At 39.5% G+C, this 22,205-nt stretch overlaps 3 protein-coding genes across 4 annotated transcripts; all 3 read right to left on the bottom strand.

Moving 5' to 3' along the window:
* Positions 1-1,151: 1,151 nt before the first annotated feature.
* LOC144653941 (uncharacterized) lies at positions 1,152-4,050 on the bottom strand. Its single transcript, XM_078514075.1, has 3 exons — positions 3,702-4,050; positions 2,062-2,196; positions 1,152-1,389 (listed from the first exon to the last, which is right to left on the bottom strand). The coding sequence occupies exons 1-3, from the start codon at positions 3,930-3,932 to the stop codon at positions 1,249-1,251; spliced, it is 507 nt and encodes a 168-aa protein (XP_078370201.1). The 5' UTR covers positions 3,933-4,050; the 3' UTR covers positions 1,152-1,248.
* A 2,788-nt stretch (positions 4,051-6,838) lies between these two features.
* On the bottom strand, positions 6,839-8,169 carry LOC144654256 (uncharacterized). Its single transcript, XM_078514338.1, has 2 exons — positions 7,810-8,169; positions 6,839-7,188 (listed from the first exon to the last, which is right to left on the bottom strand). Exons 1-2 carry the CDS (start codon positions 8,033-8,035, stop codon positions 7,076-7,078), a joined length of 339 nt encoding a protein of 112 aa, XP_078370464.1. The 5' UTR covers positions 8,036-8,169; the 3' UTR covers positions 6,839-7,075.
* Positions 8,170-10,516: 2,347 nt separating this feature from the next.
* On the bottom strand, positions 10,517-22,002 carry LOC144654554 (histidine--tRNA ligase, cytoplasmic-like). Of its 2 annotated transcripts, XM_078514714.1 has the most exons (15): positions 21,874-22,001; positions 17,602-17,702; positions 16,830-16,919; positions 16,112-16,231; positions 15,375-15,470; positions 14,475-14,600; positions 13,987-14,094; positions 13,670-13,768; positions 13,156-13,377; positions 12,973-13,078; positions 12,792-12,874; positions 12,223-12,288; positions 12,007-12,120; positions 11,491-11,637; positions 10,517-11,089 (listed from the first exon to the last, which is right to left on the bottom strand). In XM_078514714.1, the coding sequence occupies exons 2-15, from the start codon at positions 17,692-17,694 to the stop codon at positions 11,015-11,017; spliced, it is 1,545 nt and encodes a 514-aa protein (XP_078370840.1). In that variant the 5' UTR covers positions 17,695-17,702; positions 21,874-22,001; the 3' UTR covers positions 10,517-11,014. The 2 variants fall into 2 exon arrangements, with proteins under 2 accessions (XP_078370840.1, XP_078370839.1); XM_078514713.1 differs by lacking the exon at positions 17,602-17,702 and having other exon boundaries at positions 21,874-22,002.
* Positions 22,003-22,205: the final 203 nt, after the last annotated feature.

Genomic DNA, 22,205 nt, shown 5'->3' with positions numbered 1-22,205 from the left:
TGGTTTGACATACATGCACACCCGTTATGCAAATTACTGTTTGTAAAGAGATCTTGCAACGAGAATGATGAAAGAGTGCTATTTATCCTGAAGATGTTTGCTGTCGCATAGGCTCTTTCTTCAAACCAAGCGTAATCCATGTTATGTTTGGTGCCGCTGTTTGTATTTTATTTCTGGTCAAATTAAAATGGCCAATGAACAAGAGTGTTTATGATGCTATTTTTCCGTCCTTTTTGTTTCACTTAAAAACGCAACATATCCTGAAAAAATTTCGCTATTTTTCATCTGAAGGTCGCTTAGTTTAGGGTGCATGCGATTATTATTCCAGAATAAGAGTATATTCCAGAATATGTTAGAGTATCCATTCCGTCCGTATGTCAATTAAACGGGTTGTTGTTTAATAGTAAGGATATGTATTAAACAACAAACCTGTACTGTGAATAAAACAAGACAGCTGTTGCCTTTTCTCGTGGTCTAAACGTTTTCCCGCCAAGATTATTTTCACTGTCACTTGTGTACATGGGCTGGCCGCCGTAGAACCATGCAGTCGAGTAGGATTGGGGATAGTCAACACAGAGCTCAAGGGAGTGGGAGCGCTCACCCCAATTCTTGAATGCATCGTAACTCTGTATCGCCAAACGAAAAAAGGGTAAAAATTAGACAAATCTCACGCAGATGACAAATTAGTTTTCCAAATTATACGAAAGAAGACCGGGTGTCACATTCTCAGCACAATTTTTCTCGCGGAGAAACAGGAATGCGCAATAATTCATCAGACATCTGTGTTCTGGCACTTTGAGGGTAACATTTTGTCTTTCTGGCTCCTATGGAGATCATAGAACGACAGGCGTGGAGCGACGGGAATCACTTCTTTCTTCTCCTTCCTGTCGTGCACCGCGCGCCTTATCTTTCCTGTCCCCAGTCTTCCCACGCGCGCTAGTAGGCGAATACAACACAAGCCTCTGGGGAGGAGAGAGTTATGAAGTAAAATATGATATACGGAGATGATATCGAGTAGTGATTTTGATCAATGGAAACCCAAGAAACAGAAGCACGTGGTATTTTTGTGTAAAAACAGAAGCCATAATCCCCGATTTGGGCTTCTGGTAAAACTGATCCTCATAGAAGAGTACTAAATATAAATAAACAAATTTCATGTCAGTTTGACATATTTATTTACTACTAAACAATCTAAGATTTTTCACGGCAACGTTCGCCGAATAGTTTTCCGCATCAACTCGATGAAAATTACAGCAGCTCCATTCCAGACCCCTCCGCTTTCTTGACGCATTTCCTGAATCTTCTGAAGCATTTTCTCCCAGGCTTTCCAAGTCGCCGATCTTTACAGCGCTTTGACATACAAACTGGCAGCTTATTGATGCAGTTTTTCTACAGCAGAAGAAAAACAAAGAAAACAGTGACTTGTGCATCGCTCTTTTTTGCTTACCGCTGAACTTAACTTAAGCAGGCTTCGTATATGCACTGTTCATGTAAACAAAAAAAAGCCATGAACACAAGCAGATTTAGGTATAATGTTAATTATTAAAAACTAGCAATGGTATATTGCAATACCTGCGTTTTGATTGGTCAACAGGGAATGGTATATGAGTTCATATACCATTGACCACAAATTTGGTAGCCGAACCGCGTCAACGAAAATAGCCGGGGAGCTCGAATATTGCAATTCTTTGGGCGTTTTTAATAAAACAATTATTCCACTCGCGCTTGTTAGATATGTGATCGTTGTAGCCAACGAGGCGCGTAGCGCCGAGTTGGCTATGTACCATCTCATATCCAACGCGCGCTCGTGGAATAATTGTTAAGTATCCCTATCACCAGGAGTTCATTACCAACCTCGGGTATATAACATTGTACCTAGTTGGCTATGTACAAGCTTGACCGAGAAGTCTGACTAGGGTCTGGGCTAGGGTCTTGGCTATGTACCATCTCATATCCAGCGCGCGCTCGTGGAATAATTGTTTGAAAACGTTTGGTTCCACCTCTTTAAAAAGATACATCTGTATCACGCAGTCGTTTGAACATTAGTTTCGAAATACATACCGTGTCCTCGTCAGGGTTGCATTTGTGTATAACGATCTGCACGCAGGCAGTAACCATTCCCTCAGTCGCTCCCCCAAAACGGCAACCATGTTTCAGACATTTTCCAAGCTCTTTCCTTAAGGTTCTGCTGCAATTCTGTGCAGTAAAGAGAAAACAGGGCGTGCGTGTTAATTTTTTCATTTTTTAGAATAATTATAAAAGAAACTGCATCGAAGACGATTTCTTCTTTGCAGCAAGACCTACCATTTACTTTCCTATGTGCTATTACGGGTATTAAATTTTCTCTTAAAATTTTAGAGTTCTGGCTAAACGGTCGAAGGGTGATGGTTTGCTTGTGCTCGCAAAGTTTCGCAAGTACTCGAGTGCTTGGATTTTTGTAAAAGATTACTCAAAGCGAGCGCTCAAAGTTTGGTAAATCGTGGTTAGGTACACTGAAAACTTAATCTACCCTTCGACAATGCTGAAGATCTTTCTGGTTGTCAAGTTCAAATGGAAAAACACGATTATAGAACATCTTTGGAGAACAACATTCACGTTGAAGGTTCTGTTAGTTAGCACAGACTCCTCCTTAGGCCCTTCGCACTTTTGCTGCGAACGGGGGACAACGGCAAGAGAGTGGCGTCTGGGAACGAGAAAGCGGTTAGCATACATCAAATTAGACATTATTTATATACACTGGAAACAGCGTCACATTTGGTATCACGCTAAATTTCTGTTCAACACCCAAAAAGTAACTTCCCAATTTTTTATAAGTGCTCGATAGTTTTCTATTCTTTTTTATTTCAAAGCGGTCATTGCTCGCAAGACAAACTGGATCACAACTTATGCTAGAAAACCTCTATGTTAACCTTACATTGCTTGGAAATTATCTGTTCCAAGAAGCGAACAGTTTTTCAAGAGCAAAGGTCGAGGAAACGTCCAAGGAATATCTGTGAACATTTTTGAAGCCAAAGGGAGGCTATTGTGTTTCTTTTCGCTAGCACTTTCCCTCTCATTTTGTAGCCAAGCTGTCAAACGTAAACATAATCCTGCTGACGTTCAAAGACTCGTGCTTGAATGCATTCACTTCTATTTAGACTTTCTCAAAGTCCTTTTAATTTTTTTTCTCTATACGAGGTCGGCTCTCATCAATTTATACGAGGTCGACTTGGAGCAAGTCTAACTTCTATGCAATTAAACAATTTGTTTGGAACAAAAACTTGAACGCCGGTTAAAGTAAAGGGCGAATCTTGCGAAATCGCGCGGAATTATCTACTGACACAGCCAACGAGACCGTGGGCAGAATTCCACAGTCCCCAGACAGGTCCGGAACATCTATCCAGGGTGCCTACCCCCGCTACCACCTGCCATGTTCTTCCCCCAGGCGCTCCCCCCCCCCCCCCCCCGTGGGCCCCAAGTCCCTAGTCTTGCTTCTCTGTCACCCAAATTAAATTTTACCCACAACAACTGTGTCATTGTCGCTTATGTAGCAACTCAACCCAGCCCTCAAAAAGCGGATCATTTACTCTGAGATAAAGCAAGAGATTGAATCCATGTTTTGCGTTCTAATCCCCCTTGAATAGGAGTTTTTACCAGTATTTACTTATGTTCTAGCAACAAAACTAGTCTGAAGTATGGGATACATTGTTAAACCCGCTTACCTTCTGGCCGTCGCCGCCGGCAGCAAGGTCTTCTTCTTCATCAACTTCGTCATCGTCATCATCAGTTGCCTCGTCGTCGTCGTCAGCGTCATCATTTACGGCTTCCTCAATTTCTACTGGTTCGTCCTCTTGCATCATCTCATTTTCGTTGAACTCTCCCACTTTCAAAGAAGGGTTAGCGTAAATCAAAGCTGCCAACAGGGAAAGTACAAGCGCAAAAAGCAGCCTCATGATTCTGAATTTCGATTGCTTTGTAGCTGAGCGGCGAACGAAACTTCACTTCTTGTGTATTAGATGGCAAATGATGCGAGGCTTGAAATTTGAGGCTGTTTTATGCCAGTTTTTCATCTAAGTATCTCTCTATGATTGATTTACCGAGAAACACGCACCAAAGAGCAAATATGAAAAGCAAATATGACAAGAATCAATTTTTGAACTCCTAATAATTGTTTTTTCACCTGTTTGCGAAGACGTTTATACATCTCACGAAACGAATGGTCGAGTCGAGAAAGTTTCATTTTCAATATTCAATACTAAATACTCAATTTTGTTTTCAACGTGATTTCAGTATTGAAAAAGATTTTAGGTCAAGTTTATATGAAGATTAAAACATATCTTGCAACGCCACTTAACGTTTGGGGGATACCTCGCTCAGCTATAGCGACCACCGCTTTTTAAATTAACGTTTCTGTCTAAAATATTAGAGATCTAGTGTAAGAGACTTATTTCAGTTACTTGGTAAGGAAGTGAGTTTTGCCGGTAGACAGAAGTGTATTCACTAGCAGGTCCAACTACACTTGACAGGATAATGTTTAGTGGTCGAAGAAATTAGCGGGGTGGGAAAGATTACTCACATATATAGGCCGTGTAGCTTTTCAGGGAGCGAACGTGTTGGCTTAACGCGCATCGATATATATGAGAAACAAGACAGCTTGAACTGACACAATTTAGAGTATTTATTTGTTTACCTATTGCGAAACTGCCACATCGTTTGAACAGTTGCCCTATTATACTGCAGTTTTAACCTACACCAATAACGTTGTTTGCTTCGTATGACATTTCTTGGCCATGATCCTTTTAAAGTTAAGAGACTTGCCGAAGGTGAATAAACAGTTGACGGTAAATCAGCACTGTGTTACGGGTGGCACGAAAATATATGTGACTTGTCCGCAAAACCTCTTCAAGCCCAAACTATTTGTAAGCTGGTAGTTTACATGTAAAGAGCGCGCATAAGTTAAACGTATCCGCTCTCTGAGCAACCAAAGCCATTCTGTTTGGCATTATATTGATATTGCAAGAGGAGATAGCACAAGCACAAGCAAGTGTTATGTTCACTGCATCATGTAAACATGTCCGGCAGTCCAGTGCACGTGGTCAAGTCGTGATTTGCAAATCTTTCAGCCTGGTTTGACTGACTCATCGTTTTCCTAAATTTTGATGTTCAGTTTAAACTTTGGAAAAAAAACCCATTAAAAATGGTTTCTTTAAAGCTCCAAATAGTAACCCAATTCCTTAAATTGAGCGGCTTATTTTGTGTGGGTTCCCAGGTTCCCAGGTATATAGTTAAGGCGGTAATGTCGCAGTTTATAAAGGCGCCGCACGTACGAAAATCAGGCATTATTGTTATGCAAATCACTACGTTTTTGACAAATTGTTAAAACGATTTAGAATGATAACAGCTTTCTTTATTACCTTGAGCGACGCTATATTTTCTCAACAAAATTAGGGTCGTGCTTCGTTTAAAGGCCACTTACTTTAGCGTCTTTATGTCGTTATACATAGAACGCGTATTACCATTTAATGGGAATTTCTGGTTGTGATTTTCTGACAAATGATACTAGACTTTCCTTTTTCATGAAAACAGAACGGAACGTGAATGACCTACGCTGCACCTTAAGATATTTTTACTGAATGCCGTGCGGGCCTGAGTAATATAATAACCGCACGTGATCGAATTCTACCATCTTCGTGATATCTCTACAATGATCAGCAATGTTATTATGTTTATTTTGCGAGAAGCCTGGTAATGCTAACAAATGGTATAGAAAATTCCGGTCGTTTCGGTAGAAGTAAGAAAAAGGAGATACCTCGGAAGGTATTAACATTTTTCAGTAAAATTTCTGTTGGGATAAACCGTTTCAATTGTTTTTCTTCTGGAACAACAGGTTTTTTATACAAACAGCAAACGCGCATGAGTTTGTCAATCTGTGACGTCATAATTGATTACGAGGCTGAAAAAGATCCAACCGTTGTCTAACCGTCCAGCCTCGTTTCCAGGGTTCTTGCCCTTCCTCTCTAACAACTTGCGCACGAGACTGTAAACGGGCGCGATAAACATTTGGTACACAGTACAACCTCGATCTCAGGAAAAGCCCTCAACTTCGTTCCCAGGGTTTTCTCTCTTGGACACCGTAGATAAAGGACTGTGGACTAGCCCAAAAGATCAGTTCATTTTAACATACCTGGCAACAGAATAAGCCAGACGAGGCAAGCAATGAAAGTGATTATAAAGACAGAAACAGGCGGTGCCGGCGTTTACTTTGTTAGGGCATTTAGCATTAGAAATGAGTTTTAAAAACGGCGTAGATAAAGGACTGTGGACTAGCCCAAAAGATCAGTTCATTTTAACATACCTGGCAACAGAATAAGCCAGACGAGGCAAGCAATGAAAGTGATTATAAAGACAAATGGGAACAAGATAAACCCAAAACAGCAACAAAAGCAAGCTAAACACTTCGCTCCACAACCCTTCTTGTCTTTACACTTCTCGCTGGAATCTTCCTCGTGACCCGCCTCCACGTCTTGACTTCCCACGAGCTGGGCAGATTCACCATCTTTGTCTTTCCCTCCAGTTCCCATTTCTTGAATTACGCGGCACGGTTTTACAGAAAAGCCAACTAAATCAAAAAGCAAAAAGTTTTTCGTCCAATTTTCAACACCTGAAAAGAAAATCCTCTTGGTAGAGTCTAGGAAACTGATAAACAGGTAGAAAAAACTATCACCTCGCATTGCAAAAATCCTGGAGACGAGGATCTAGGATCGAGTTTGCGCACGGTGCTAATAAACCCATTTCTCGTTTAAAAGTCAAATTTTGTATCACCTCACCCTATACGCGATTTAATGTCAGACACACAAAAGAGTTTCCTTTCAGTCTTTTCCGCTGACAAAGATAACCTCAGTTTTTCAAAATTACTCTATTTTTACTGTTTTTATGAAGGGTCTTCGACTAAAATACTATTAGGATGATTTAGTTTTGAAAGCTAGGTTTAAGTCTAAAATATATCTTTTTATTCGAAGACGACATACACCTGAAAGCTGCGTGAACGAGTCATTGTTTTAAAGGTGTTAAATTTAATAGAACGTCTACAATATTTTTATTCATCGCCTTGTTCTTTGCCCAATACCCAGCGATAAAACCGAACGGGCAGCATCAAAAGTTGAACGACCCAGTCAAACAATGGAGCACAGCAGGGCGAACAGCATTTGGCTGAAAAAGAAGAGAGAAAATACTTATGTAGATGAGAAATAAAGTGAATGGTTGAATAGCAACTTAATATTTTGATGGCTAATTTAAATTTTGCGGGTTTGCAGCTGATTTCATTCAATCGAAAAATACATCGATCGGTTCAGTAAGCTTGAATTAAAAAATGAATTCTACGATCTAGACAAAGCTTTCTTTTCAATCGTTTTATTAAAGATCTTAGGGAATCAGTGAAGATAATTTTTAAGAGTTACCTAGCGCACCGTTTTTCAGTGAGCAATAACGCTTTTATATTATATCTTAAGCTCAATGTGTAAAGAGCGTCTCTTTTGTGGTAAACGGCAGGACTTTTTTGACGGCCTCAGCGACAATTGATTGCTAGAAATTATCACCAGGTTATGTCACAGCAAAACTCGCTATTTGAAAAGTATCTTGAAACTGAATAAACACGAAAAAAAAATAACAACACAATTTCACTGATCTATTTTGGCCTTAGTATAAACCCGTCAGAAACAGGCGGTGCCGGCGTTTACTTTGTTAGGGCATTTAGCATTAGAAATGAGTTTTAAAAACGGCGTAGATAAAGGACTGTGGACTAGCCCAAAAGATCAGTTCATTTCAACATACCTGGCAACAGAATAAGCCAGACGAGGCAAGCAATGAAAGTGATTATAAAGACAAATGGGAACAGGATAAACCCAAAACAGCAACGAAAGCAAGCTAAACACTTCGCTCCACAACCCTTCTTGTCTTTACACTTCTCGCTGGAATCTTCTTCGTGACCCGACTCCACGTCCTGACTTCCCACGAGCTGGGCTGATTCACCATCTTTGTCTTTTCCTCCAGTTCCCATTTCTTGAATTACGCGGCACGGTTTTACAGAAAAGCCAACTAAATGTTCAAAACAAAGCGACGTGTGTCAGTTAGCAGACAGATGTTTGCAAGCACATGTTGATTTCCTCGCGGAATAATTTCCTATACTTTTTGTCCGCACTAAATAATTATTCATGACTGTGAAAGTTTTAAAGATATTGGCGATAATGCTATTTGCATTGTCTTCGGAATCTTATTGGACAATTTCTTGTCAGAGCGCTTATGCTTTACACCTTAATGGCAAAATTTACATTTCCTAAGCATCCACCTTTTTGTTCTCTCACGAGTATAACGAGTTTCTCATTTTGTCACAACACTTAACATTTTCTAATTATTGCATCGTAGACAATGCGAGGTGATAGGTTTTCTACCTGTTTATCAGTTTCCTAGACTCTACCAAGAGGATTTTCTTTTCAGGTGTTGAAAACTGGACGAAAAACTTTTTGCTTTCTCCGCGGTTGAGAAGTATTGAGATCTTTTAGTAAAAAAAATAATACCAAGTAAAATGAGTAATCAGTGTTTAAAAAGCCGTCGAGGTTCAAATATAAATTACACACTGTACTTCCACGGAGCAGATGTTATTAAGAGTGCATAATTTCTCAATAGCAGAACGCCAATTTAATTTAACAACATCGCTTTATGATCGTGATGTTTTTCATCAAAACACTGTAAAGGATCTGAAAGGGTTGTGTAAGCAGTATACAGTCAACTCTCGTTATAGCGGACCCAAGCGCATCGTTAAGTGTCCGTAATAGCGGGGTATGAGAAAAAAAGTATTTTTTAACATAAGTTAAATAATACTTTAATAATATAGACTATGACGAGCTTAACATTACAACAGTAGTGAAACTGCTAAGCAGTCGTTGGGAATGGAAGATGCGGGCTTGATGTTTCCTTAAGAGTCTGGAGGGAAAAGGTCTAGCTGAAGTAAAAGGCAAAGTCTTCTGTACTGTTACTGAAGGAACTGATACAAAAATGTATATTTCAGAAGTCTTTTGAAGTGTGTTTTGCCAAATAACGAACAACAGACTGAATTTTCCGTAATAATGTTATTGTGAGAAGTTCATGGTGTCCGCTTTATCGAGAGTCAAAACAATAAAATTGTTCTTTTAGTACCACGAAAGTGTCCGTAATTCCGTAATAGCGAGAGTCCGTAATAGCGGGAGTAATTTCCAGTCAAACCTTTATAACTCTCGCTGGGATCTGATTTTGTACGTAATAGCGGGGTGTCCGCAACGCGAAAGTTAACTAGTTGAACGGTATTAAATAACAAATTTCGTGAAAACAATTCATCTTGTTAAGAAGTTATGGGTTGGTAGTAATGGCTTTTTCGCTGTAGGAGCTTCGTTATCTGAACTGAGTGATCGACTTTACTGATGGCCACCGAGCGGCCCCCCTTTCCATGAGCGAGAACTCGGGCATCAGGCATGTTGGATGGTAGTGTCCGTTTAACACAGGTTTTTAACAATAGAAATGACCATTTCAGCAACGTTTTAGGTGTAAAAAGGACGAGAGAGAAGGAGGCAAGACCTTTTGGGGCGTGGACTTGGGGAGAGGTAGTCATTGATTCCTTTATCTCCAATCGTGATTGAAAGCTCTTTGAACGATTAGCTTTCTTACTGTGCGAACTCTGAACTGATGGTTGCATTTTTCGCTGCCGTCAGTCATCTTCGGTCTCGATCTTTGTTTCCTTTTTTTTCACGGTTCGCTGATTGTCATCGTAATTTTGATTGACAGAAGCGAAAAACGTAATCGTTAGCATGGCAGAGTGCGCATGATTTTGAAAAGCGCCGTGAGGGACTCAGGGCCTGTTTATATGGAGGAGAGTTGTCCCTGGTAGGAGGGTTACCCTCCATACCGAGCCACCCCGGGCGAGGGAGTTTTTTATACGTTTATTTATAAATAGCTGCGAACTGTTTGTATGAGAAATTGCAAAGTTGGCTCGGGGGGCAGGGTGACCCTGGGTGGAGGGTCACTCGCTTTGAAGGTAGGGTGACCCTGGGGAGCGAGCCAACATTTTTCCATATAAACAGTTTGGTTATTTTTGCCTTGCCTCCCAGGGACAAGTTGACATATACGGAGCATGCGCAAATGCTGCAATAGCCCAAAACAACATCGAAGTCGGCGGCAAATTTGTCCAAAATGGTCTTCGTCGATGTTTCAGCGTTCCTGATTTTAGAAATGGCCGTCATAATAGATATTTCAAAATAACTCTCGCCAGTCTTTTGAACCGATAGGGCCAGGTTTTGGCTCGGTCAACAGGGATAACTTTCTCATATAAACGCTCGGTAAAAGATAGCGCGGGGGAGAGGGTAACTCTCCTACCAGGGACAACTCTACTCCATATAAACAGGCCCTTAAAAAGAGAGACGTTCAAATAAACTTTCGGCAAAACAGTGTGGTTTCACCATGAATATATAACAACATATGTAAGAAACGAAATGTACATATCAGCTTCAAGGAAGGAAATCACTTTTTAGTATTTAATTTTATTTCCGCTTTTGGCAATACAAACGAATTGAAGTTTATGCTTATAAACTTAAATAGTTGCTTCCGCTGTTTTTTTAACCGGAAGTCGCATTGCTATTGAACGATACTCTTTAGTATCCAGTATTAGTAAGTTTGAACTTTAATTGGAAAACATCATAGAAGTGTTACATACTTCAATGGTTGCTACAAAGAAGCAGTAAAACGAAATTTTTTCAATTTGAAAATCCCGCTCTCATTTGTCTCTACAGTTTTCGTCGCCAATGCGACGAACATGTGTCACATGTGCATCAAACTAACTCGTGCCCAATCGTTACAACAGAAGACTGAGAACAAGCCAGGCCGTTTCCAGTCAACTCCTAAGAAAATTATGCCCCTGAAATACAGTTTTCAGATAACTGACGACTGGGGACGAGCTATGGCGTCAAATCGCTTCTGTTCAGTCTTTATTATCAGCAGCTTATAAATTTCGTCATTCTGATTTTGTCTCAAGTGCCGCACACCGTCTCTTGATTTCATCACAAAGTTCTTCCCGTTTTACTGGTACCTGAAAAAAATATGAAAACATGAAATGTAAAGAAGAGAAAAAGAAAGTAGTACTTATATAAACAGATAACAACAATTCACATAATTCACCCGTGGGAGGCGCGGTGGCCCAATGGTAAGCGCGCTCGACTCCGAGTCGAGCCCTGGCCGGGGCGCTGCGTTGTTTTCTTGGGCAAGACACTTTACTCTCACAGTGCCTCTCTGCACCCAATTGTATAAATGGGTACCAGCAAAATAATGCTGGGGGTACCTTGCGATGAACTAGCATCCCTTCCAAGTCGCTTAATGCCACGGAAACGGGATAAGCTCCGGCTGTATGGGCCACTTGGCTAGGACATAGACTTTACCATTTAGCTTACATAATTCACCCAAAGTCTGATAAATAAAGAATCATGTTATTACCTCTTCTCTGGAATTCATGTCTCTAAGAGTCGCTTCATCCTTTTGAAGTTCACTTTCGCCAATCACCACACAGAAGGGAACTCCATTATCTTCGCAGAACTGAAACTGGTTTAGCATCTTTGGATTCTTCTTGTAAAGTAATTCAGCCTGGCAGGGGAAAAATGAGAAAAGCAAACAAGATATAAATGAGAACCAGAGTTGAAGAATGAAACACTAAAACAAAGGTTTCACAGATATTTTTCTGTCACAAAATCCAATCAAAGTTTGAATAAGTGAAATGTGTCAGGGGTACTGGGTTTCAAGTGCGGGAAAACATGTCGCGTAAGCCAATGTGTTCTTGTGCTTGATTGGCCGAAAAGAACACATCTTAACTCCGATTGGTTAGAGCAAGTTGCACGAATTTTGTGAACGATATATATGTTAAATCCCCGTTATATTCCCAAATTAAATACGCGAGCTAACTAGGCACAAGGACCTCCCTGCTTATGCTTATGTCGCTAGTGAAAACCAAGCTACCTTAATCCCTGCCTCCCACAGCTGACAGGCCAGTTTAAGTCGTTCATTTAAGAGATTTTTCTGACCGGATGCCACTAACACTTGTGTCTTTGTAGTCCGCACTTTGCCTGCTGCCTGCAACATAAACACAAAGTTTGAAATATAACATCAAGCATCCCTTCATGCAGAAACAGTAAATTCCCAAAAGAAGTGTATCACAAATAAATTAATTGTTACCTCGGCTTTGGCTTCGAGAATGGAGAATATTCTTTCAATTCCTATGCTAACTCCAACGCATGGAACCTGAAAAACAAACAATAATAAAAACTTGTTGGAGAGGGTGACATGGCAAAAGTGTGGAGCTCTGCTGTGAGTTCTATGTGACAAGCTGAAGTGCGATTTTCCGCGGTAAGCACCAGTGCTAGATACTGTCTCGAGTTCTGGTTGGCCGGTCTATTGTAATATTTATCTTGTTTTGATCTTGGTTATCTGATTACTGTTACCTCAGTCATTAGATAACTGTTAAATAATTAAGATGTATTTTTCAACAATGACCCAGCTTGGAACAAAGAAAAATTCTGAGTCCCCGACGGGAATCGAGCCCATGGCCTCCCAGATACCGGTTGGGCGCTCTAACTAACTAACTAAGCTACGAGAGACTCGTGGTGAGCTGGGCCAAAAAAATTACCATCTTTATTATTTACCAGATAACTGTTCTTACTGTTTTAAATGCAGTTGATTGGTGTATTAGTCAAGTACACATACGTTTTACATATCCTTTGTAAATGGACTGACATCCGCCTTACCTTTCTTTTTCTGGGATCAAACATCCCGACAAGGTTGTCATAGCGACCACCGCCAGCCACTGACCCAACGCCCACAGGCTCACCTAGAAAAATATAAATACTACTTTAGAAATTTGAGAATAAACAAATTATATTTGTAGCAGTACAGTACATGTACTGCTACAAATATAACAAGTTTTACCTTTAGCTGCCTTTCCTAGATCAGGTTGTTCTCCTGTTAATATCGCTTCATATATGACTCCAGTGTAATAATCCAATCCTCTAGCCAGACTCAGATCGAAAGATACCTAAAAAAAGACAAAAATTCTTCTAAGAACAAAATACAACTTTAACTGCACGAAGTAAGCCGGCTCAATGAACTTACCTTATCAGTGATGTTAAACAAGTCAACGTATTGTAGTAGAAGTTTCATATCTTCTAACGCTGCCTTAGCACTCTTGTTCTTGCTCAGAGCTTCATCTGCCATCAGACTTTCCACTAGTTCCATTCCTCCCTTAAGCTTTACATATTCTCCTATCTTGTCTGCCACACTAGATTCCAAGCCTTTCTCTCCAACCATTTCTGCTTTCACTTCTTCCCAAGGAAGCTGTGTATAACAGGGAGTAAAATGAGCGAGAGAAAACGTTTGGTCAAACTGTATAAGGTGAAGCTAACGGCAGAGACAGAAGCTGTATGTAGACAATAACCAATAAGGGCTATACAAATAATTTTTCTTTGATCCTTAAACAAAAGAGGACTTTGCTGGATTTTTCTATGTGAAATATGACAATTGACTTACTACAAGATAACTTCACCTTAGAATGCAGCTTTGGCTACTATTATGTGTTACCTTCTTTAAAAAAAGATTGATTGATTGATTATTACTTCAATCAACCTACCTTGTCTAATTTATCCACAGCAGAACAAATGGATCGAAACTTCTCGTCGGGTACACCACAAACAGCGAACATACCATCCAACAACTGACGGTGATTTACCTGCAAGTCAATAACAAATTTCCGTATTATGAGCATGCATTTAAAACACTTGCAGCACACTGAACACTTTAATCTGGGCCCTACTACAGCTGTACCCAAATGGAGTAAGAGTTTAGGGCGAAACGTTTAAAGGTTGTTTGCTGAATTGATGTGTTCTGAGCTATTTTAACCATACTACTGATCAGCATGTGAAATGTCAAAGTGTTTTAAAGTTTTACCTTTACTATGAAATCACCAAGTTTTAAATCTGTTAGTATTTCTGATACAATCTTGACACACTCTGCATCAGGAATCATGGGGTCATATTGTCCAGCAATATCAATGTCCTGAAGAAAACAAAAACATGTACAGTGGTGTACCTTTTAGCATAATACAATACACCGTAAATTACATCACAGGGAATTTTACTGCCACATGCATCTTACGTCTTTCTACTCTTGATGTATCTTATCTTTTGTGATATACCAGTAAAGAAATTACACGTTTGTCGCCCTTCTTTATTAGGTTAATTTTTAACTTAGACTGATGTGGCCTGAAGAGATTTGTTTCTCATATGCCACTGTCATGTGTCATATCAGAGGATTGTTTTTGTTGCTATCTGCTTTTACTGACCTCTCTTACCTCAACCTCCCATCCACCCTTAAATTTAGCATACAGCTTACCACCTTACTATGTTGAGTAAGGGTTTACAGAACTCATGACTTACACATTGGTAAAATTCCCTGTACCGCCCCCTTGTCATGGCTGGGTTGTCTCGCCGATACACCTTGGCAATGTGGTATCTTTTAATTTTTTCAATTTTATTCATAGCAACATATCTTGCAAATGGTACCTAAAGTACTGTTGAGGAATCTAAAATGTTACCATAAAAACTAAAAAAAAAATAATGGTCAAAGTACATGTACAGTGTAATAGTAGAGTTGTCACAAAATTCAGATCTAATATTACATATAATTTACATATTCATAAGTCAATGGTTTAAGGTTCATGAAACAAGAATTAAAAGCCGGTTCTTCTAAAAAATAGCCAAACCATATTTTTGTCCAGCACATATGCAATATTGTTATATCTAGAAATTTTTCCCCATCAGCGCACGTTCTTATTGGCTAATTCGAGGTCACATGACATCTAACAATAAAAACTGTTTCCCGCCAAAAGTCTCTGAGCAGGCAACATTGCAAAATGTATGATGTCAGGGGGTAACATTGCAATGTTGCCCGCAAATGTTGACCAATGAGTGCCATTTTTCTAAGTCTTCATCATGCTATATAACAGAACACTTAATGACTGATCCCTCGGAAAACCAGTTAATTTTGTTTCCCCTGAATGCTCAATGTTTCCTTTGGCTTCGCCTCGGGAAACAAAATTAACTGTTTTCCTCAGGAATAGTCATTAAGTGTATAATATGCAAGCTTTTATTCTCAATCTAAACTATATTTTTGATAATTTAGTTGAAAGTTGTTCCAACATGAAGTTGTAGATGATGTTCATGTAGTATGCACATTATTTGTACATGTCACTCACCAAGAGAAAAAACTCAAAAAAAACATCACTTTTACAGATAAGAAACAACCTTTCAAGAAAGTAATTGATCTCTTAAGGATACTGTTAGGTCATATCTCAGTGATAACAACTCTCCTCCTTGATCAGCCAGATCATAAATTAATTTGGAGTCTTCACCATATTTTCCTGTTAATGTCTCCTACAAACAAAAGAAAATGTACTGTTCAAAAAATTTACTCAAAAATTGAAATATTAAGTGTAGTAAAACTGACACACAATATGGTTTATACTGTAAAGATTTTGCAAAATAAAACATTCAACATTTTACAATTTTCAAGCATTACTGGCAGTGTACACAAAAACAGGTTCTGTCAGCATATGAGTGGAACACCACTTGAACTGAATCTTAAGTCACAAATTTGGCAACATTTGGTAATTGTAAAAGAAAATGTTATCCTAAAGCATTACTTCAATGAACATGTATTTTAGTAAATTAAAATGTAAAAAACCAGAAACCAAACCAGATGACTGGATCTGGGCTGGCGAAGGAGTTTTTCCTCCAGCATAGCCAGAGTTACTTTTGGTCCTGTGGCAAGCCAGATATTTACAGCAATGAGGTGGGAAATAACTTACGAGCAACCCACAAAATATCCAGCAAAAATACACAGGACCACAATCAGCTAAAGTTAGGTTCTTCCCCAAACGCCTTGCACTTATTATTATTATACATGTAGTATGTCCAGAATTTTTCTTCTCCTTATCCCCTGCCCCTTAATATTCAATGGGCTTTAAGTGGTGTAAAATTGTAAAATATGTATTGACAGCCCCTGATTACTGCACCTTCATTTCAAATACTGGAGTATCAATCTGTTCAGCACCATGTCTTTCAAAACAACTGATGATTGCTTTAAATGCCTTCTCTCTGACAGCCATTTGCTTTGGTGCATAGTCACGAGTTCCCTAAATAAAAAAAAAGATGAGATATACATGTACATGAACTAGGTGACACTGATGCACTTTGGACAAATAGTAAAACTACAACCAACTCAATAATTTACCAGTGCTTGGAGGAAAAACGTTACGAGTTCCTATTGACTTGCCTCTGCTAAAACACAGCCTCAGACAGGGTTTGGCATTGCTTTTGTCATCAGCTTTGTTACAATACATTGAAACTAATGTTCGAAAGTCTGATACAGAGTTAATCACAGGTAAATAAAAACCCTGCAGTATAACTTTCATTGCTACTCTTCCAGACAGCATCATAAACAAATGTCCAGAATATCAATTGGACACTGTTATTGAGCATCAAGTGTCTGGGATATTACTTGAGACAAGACATACAAAAATAAAAATATCATAAATAGATATCTGAGATTTCAGCTAAAATATATTATATTGATAACATAGCTCAACGAGATTTGAGTAGTGTCTCTGATTAGTTCTATCAAAGCAACAACCTCTAAATTTTACCAAGTGTAGAAATAACAGGCAAAAGAAGAAGAATTATTATATAACCCGTACTCCTCACACTTTTCCCTGTTAATTAAACATGGCATACCTTTGGTGTCTTAAGGACAAACTTCTTGCTTCCCTCATCATTATCAATTTTCTTCTTCAAATCTACTAGTTTTGCTACTTCTTCCTTTATCTGCAAGCAAAATAAAATAAAAATGAAAATGTCTGACTGCACGTCAGCAATTAAATTTTTGTTACACCTACAATGTATATGTCTTTTTACAGACTGTATATAACTTTTCTCTGACTTCTACTTACAGTAGATGGAAGGGTGTAGCAAAATTAAAGTAAAAAAAAAAGGATCAGTTACGTTGCTTAACACAAGTGTTTAGAGAAGAACACATATAATACAGTTACTATAGGTAGTCTACAAATATAGAAATGTGTGGCAGATGCTGTGGTGTAATGGTTTTCATGTTGTACTCTGAATTGAGAGGTGTGGGTTTGAGCATTGGGTGGGGTCATTGTGTTGTGTTCTTTGGCAAGACATCTTACAGTGCCCCCCCCCCCCCCCCCCCCTCTCCATACAGGAGTATTATTATTATGTATAAATGGGTACCAGCAAACTGTTTGGATAACCTAACAGGTTGGTGGGGTGAAGGAACCTGTGATAGATCAACATACCATCCAGGGGGGAGAGGGGGAAGCAGTAATATACTACAGAATGCCTGGAACCCATCATAAAGCACCAGCAGTTGTTGGGCATTGCATGAGGTTCCTGAATACTTATCTATGATAGAAATTCCAATACTAATCAAATCACTGCTCAGTGACACTTAATTTGGGTGTACATAGAGTATCAAGCTGCCACTGACCTGGCTGTCTAGACAGTGTGAACAGGACAAGGAAGTGGCTCGCAACAATTTAGGAACACTTAAAATATTCCTGTACAATTTAGTGGACATCATCACAATGTCTGGAAATAAAAACCAAATGTCACCAGTATTCTCCAAATAAACCCCTGTCCATGTGATTTTTGTGTAGTTGGTGGCTAAATGGCCACCAAGGAAAAAAATAAACTTGGAGGGTTGCTGGATATCTTCTCAATTCAACCGAATGTTGCAGTTGTATCATCATACATTGGGGCAGGTTTTTGGTGGGTACAGTACCGCTCAAATGTAAGTTGACAGTCTCGACTCGATCCTCGAAACTCGATCCTCGAGACTCGATCCTCGAGACTCGAAACTCGAAATGTTCGAGTTTCGAGTCTCGAGGATCGAGTCTTGAGTCTCGAGTATCGAGTCTCGAGGATCGAGAAACAAGGCGGTCTCGAATATTCATAACTCGAAAGGCTTTCGAGGAAACGATTTATTTCTCGAGGAAAGAATAAAAGCCGCTCGCACCTCATGTACAAGTGTTTCGCGTCCACCTTCGGCGCATGAAATGTATAAACCTTCCCCGACATGTAACATTCGACAGTACGATATATTCGCGCCGATCGTAATTCCGTCTACTTACCTAAAAGTATTGAAACAAACTCGTCCTTGAAAGCCGTGATCGCCGAATTAAATTTAGAAAAGGACGTGAAAAGAACCTGTAGTTCAAACTTGTGCTCTCCCTTGTCAACCCGCCGTAAGTGCATGTTTTCAACCACGAAGATATTTCAGTTATTGGTTTACAAGTTCATCCCGAGTTTTCGCAAATAAAATTATAAATTTATTTTCTTTCACAAAATGTTCTGTAATTCAGCATCTGAAGCATTCGATGCGAAACGATGTAAATGCCACGAATCTTGTAAGCTGAGCCGTAGAAATTAGAACCGACAAAATCACGCAAGCAAGTTTCAGAAGGCTGAATTTCAGACGTCTCTTTCTGGTCGCTACTGAAATTCAGACAAAAGTTTCCGTAAATAAAACCGGTTCTTAAATTTGAGTTGTAAAAATTCTGTAGACGGCAAACGAAACATTTCACGTGAAAAACATCGAAGCCGTGAAGCCTTCCGAAAATAAATGGCAAGACAGACTTATGTCGCGCCATCGCGTCTAGCTTGAAATGAGCGTGTTTTATTTTTTGTGAATTTGGCATAAAATTCTTAAAACCTAAATTCTTCTTGAATGAAACTTGTCTTCATTTATAACACAGATATCGGCGTTAATTATTATTACAGCTTTAGAGAAGTTATACAAATTTTTCTTTTTTAAAGCGGCGCAGTTATAAAAGTTGGCAAAATTTGCATACCATAGAATTCCGGTTATAAGCCCTGGGCTTATACAACTTCGTAAGGGGTTTTGGGTGGGCTTATAAGCGGAGGGGCTTATATCCGGGAGGGCTTATAAGCGGAATGAAAAAAACGTTTCAAAACGAGCCACGGGAGTCGGTTGATGACAATACGTTTTTAAGTTAAAAGCACATAATAAAGCAACATTTAGCCCTATTCAGTACTTTTATCTGGTAGAGGGGGGCTTATATCCGGGGGGGCTTATAATCGGATGTATTTTTTTGTTTTCAGGATGATGGGCCTATAGCCGGGGGGGCTTATAAGCGGGGGGGCTTATAACCGGAATTCTACGGTATGTCAAAAGTAATTTGAAACCTTTCGAATAAACTCCAGTGCAAATAAATGTAACACAACCCCGCACGCAAGTATCCGATTTAGATTCTTTCATACACACGTAACTGCGTTTTTCAAAAGAAAACTAAATGACTGAGTGAACTTTAAGGTTTAATATTTGTATCCTAAATCATAACACAAACAATCGTATGCGTGACATTGCACATGTGCTTCATGTTTGTCCTAAGATCGCCTGAACGCAGGTTGTATTTGTCCATGTTGATTCGACGGGACCGCGCTAACTCCAACTCGGTTACTTCTGGTTCGATTTTCCCTGAATTCATTAACTATCGACGGTTTCAAGCTCCTATTTCGAACTTTTTGGCACGGTTCGAAATATTAAACGACCAAGCGCGCGTTGCTACAGCAGAGATGAGTAGCCGGCACGCTGGCTTCCACAGTACAACTTTCGAGAGTGCGGCCCGCTTGAGCAATTTTATTTTCGAGGAATCATTCAAGCGACAAGCTCATTATTTTTCTCGACTCGAGACTCGATCCTCGAGACTCGAGACTCGAAACTCGAAATTTTCGAGTTTCGAGGATCGAGTCTCGAGGCTCGAGGATCGAGTCTCGAGTCTCGAGGATCGAGGCTCGAGGGACTGTCAACTTACATTTGAGCGGTACTGTATGTGTTGCCCAGGTTGCCACATTTGTCCCCTGTTTTAGAAACTATTTGACTAGAAATTTAGTTTACTTTCAATAGCCTATTTACATGTACATGCATTCGAAATATTATACCCCGTTCTAGGAAACGTTTAGATTGAGACTCTCAAAATCACGACCCCATTGGGCGACACATAACCGTATAGGTACATGTATTGTGGGGGAGTACCCTGGCCCTGGTTGTTCAAATGGTGGATACCGCTATCCACTGGAAACATCATTATCTGGTGGGTAGCACAGCATGATGTGTCAACAGTTATCCACTTGATACAGGGATTAGGAAGGAAAACAGGCAAATGAGCCCATGGCCCCTGTCATTGGAAAGTTATGGGCCATTTATAAAACGTTTGCGCCATCAGGGTAAATGAATGGGCCAGGAAAAAAATTCAACAAAGGTTACATAATGCTTTATTGCTTGTATTTCACACTGGTTCAAGCAAAGTGAAAATGCAAAGTCACAGATCTTATATAGCTAATAAAAATTACATATTAAGTACTGTAACTTACACAATGAAATTATACAGGTTTAACGTTATTCCATCAAAAGTAACAATTTCATTGAGATAAAACTATAGATTCTGAACTGTAACTGAAATTTTCGCTCCTCAGAACTAGAATGCTTGGAGGATACACTTTGATCGTGAGTCGTTTCACCAGACCTTCGTTTTCGTCATTGTTTACAGGATCACGATTCTGCTCAGTTGTGGCGGACTTGACGTTCGTGGTGAAAAATGTCGCCAATTCTTTCTAAGAGCTGTTCAATTTTAACACTTTTTTGGTAGGCATGTTGACTTTAAACAAATGAGGCTAATAAGAGGTGTAAATATATTCAAAGCGGCCTATTAGAATGACGAAACAGATGACAACACGAAAACACGGAAAGCACATGGAGCTCTGAGCAAGAGCCTCGTTTGCAAGCAAAGTCCGGGTTGAGGATCTGGGGACAAAAATAAAGCGACCGCGAAGCAAAGAGCGAAGGCACCGTGGTTTTCCCTTGTTTATTCATCATTAAACTGAAAATTTTACACATTAAAACCTTTTCACAAAGTAGTGTATATTTTACTAGCTGTTTTGCGGCTTGGGCGCATCACAGGCCCGGTAAGTACTTTTTTAATGCGCCATTTCATAGCTTTATGGGCCATATGCGCATGGCGCACGTCCTTCCTGACCCCTGTTGATAGCGGTTTATCCGGTGGATAGCGCAGAAATTCTAACCCTCCCGATTTGATTGGGAGTCTCCCGATTTGATGCATTGCCTCCAGCTCTCCCGATTTCTATCAGATTCTCCCTATTTATCATGAAATTCTGAAAACAAGGAATAAATTGCTAATCTTTAGTACTTTTTGCGATCTGAGTGTAAAAAAAAGTCAAGAAAAGCACCAAAATTGTCTGTGAAAAGAATAAAGACTTTATAGAATAACTAAAAAATGATGTCAAAATGCGGGAAATGGCACTTGAGAGAACCTAAATTTGCAAAAATTTTCCGGTGGAACATGCCCCAGACCTCCTAGAGGCTCGCACCGTCAGCGCTAAAAATTCGCCCTATTTTCGTTCATAAAGGGTTGGAATCTATGATAACATCAACTGGGCCCTGATCTTTAAACATGATGCAATCTGGGGTCGCTATTTCAATAGTTACATGTAAAAACCGATTGTACATTGAAAGAAAAATACGTTTGACCGGCCACCATTAATAATAATAATAACGTGACCGGCGCCTGCCCGTTGGTTATTTTAAGCCCCTATAAGCGCATAGTATTTCTCAATAAAAAGTTATTTAACACCACGTGTAGACTACCGGTACTGATCAAAATTAATATGACCGGCACTTTCTCAAAGCTAAAGTTTCTTTTGAAAAAAGTATTAATTTTACCTTGTTTTTGACTTCATCTGTCTGTTCGTCAAGCTTTAACTGTCTAATTATTTCTCCTTGCTTTCTAATCGCTTCTTGGATTTCAGCCCGTGAAAACGGACTTGCCTTCGACGCCATGTTGAATCGCTGGTCAGCGGAAGCATTTAAAGAAAAGGAACGGTATGTTCATGGACTTCATGTAACATGGCATGAAGCCTTTCTATCATTTTGTTGCATTGAAGATCATCGAAGAATAGTTTTTGCACAGCATGATGGAGGGCAGCATTACCAAAACATCAGAATTAATTAAAATAGCGGTTAGGACGACTTTTACAGTGATAGCAGAAAGCCGA

The sequence above is a fragment of the Oculina patagonica genome, chromosome 5 (assembly GCF_052425735.1).
Source record: "Oculina patagonica isolate OP01 chromosome 5, crgOcupat, whole genome shotgun sequence".
Lineage (NCBI taxonomy): Eukaryota > Metazoa > Cnidaria > Anthozoa > Scleractinia > Oculinidae > Oculina > Oculina patagonica.
Note: the sequence above shows the minus strand (reverse complement) of the source record. Positions and strands in the feature narration are given on the sequence as shown.

Coding starts and splice junctions, on each gene's coding strand:
- LOC144654256 (XM_078514338.1), bottom strand. CDS start 8,035: ATGGGAACTGGAGGAAAAGACAAAGATGGTGAATCAGCCCAGCTCGTG. Junction 7,189..7,809: donor CTGGCTTATTCTGTTGCCAG/GTATGTTGAAAT, acceptor CTTCTTTTTCAG/CCAAATGCTGTTCGCCCTGC.
- LOC144653941 (XM_078514075.1), bottom strand. CDS start 3,932: ATGAGGCTGCTTTTTGCGCTTGTACTTTCCCTGTTGGCAGCTTTGATT. Junction 2,197..3,701: donor CCGGCGGCGACGGCCAGAAG/GTAAGCGGGTTT, acceptor TTTACTGCACAG/AATTGCAGCAGAACCTTAAG. Junction 1,390..2,061: donor GCAACCCTGACGAGGACACG/GTATGTATTTCG, acceptor CTTCTGCTGTAG/AAAAACTGCATCAATAAGCT.
- LOC144654554 (XM_078514713.1), bottom strand. CDS start 21,990: ATGGCGTCGAAGGCAAGTCCGTTTTCACGGGCTGAAATCCAAGAAGCG. Junction 16,920..21,873: donor CAGATGAAGTCAAAAACAAG/GTAAAATTAATA, acceptor TTTTGCTTGCAG/ATAAAGGAAGAAGTAGCAAA. Junction 12,121..12,222: donor TTCTCGAAGCCAAAGCCGAG/GTAACAATTAAT, acceptor TTTATGTTGCAG/GCAGCAGGCAAAGTGCGGAC.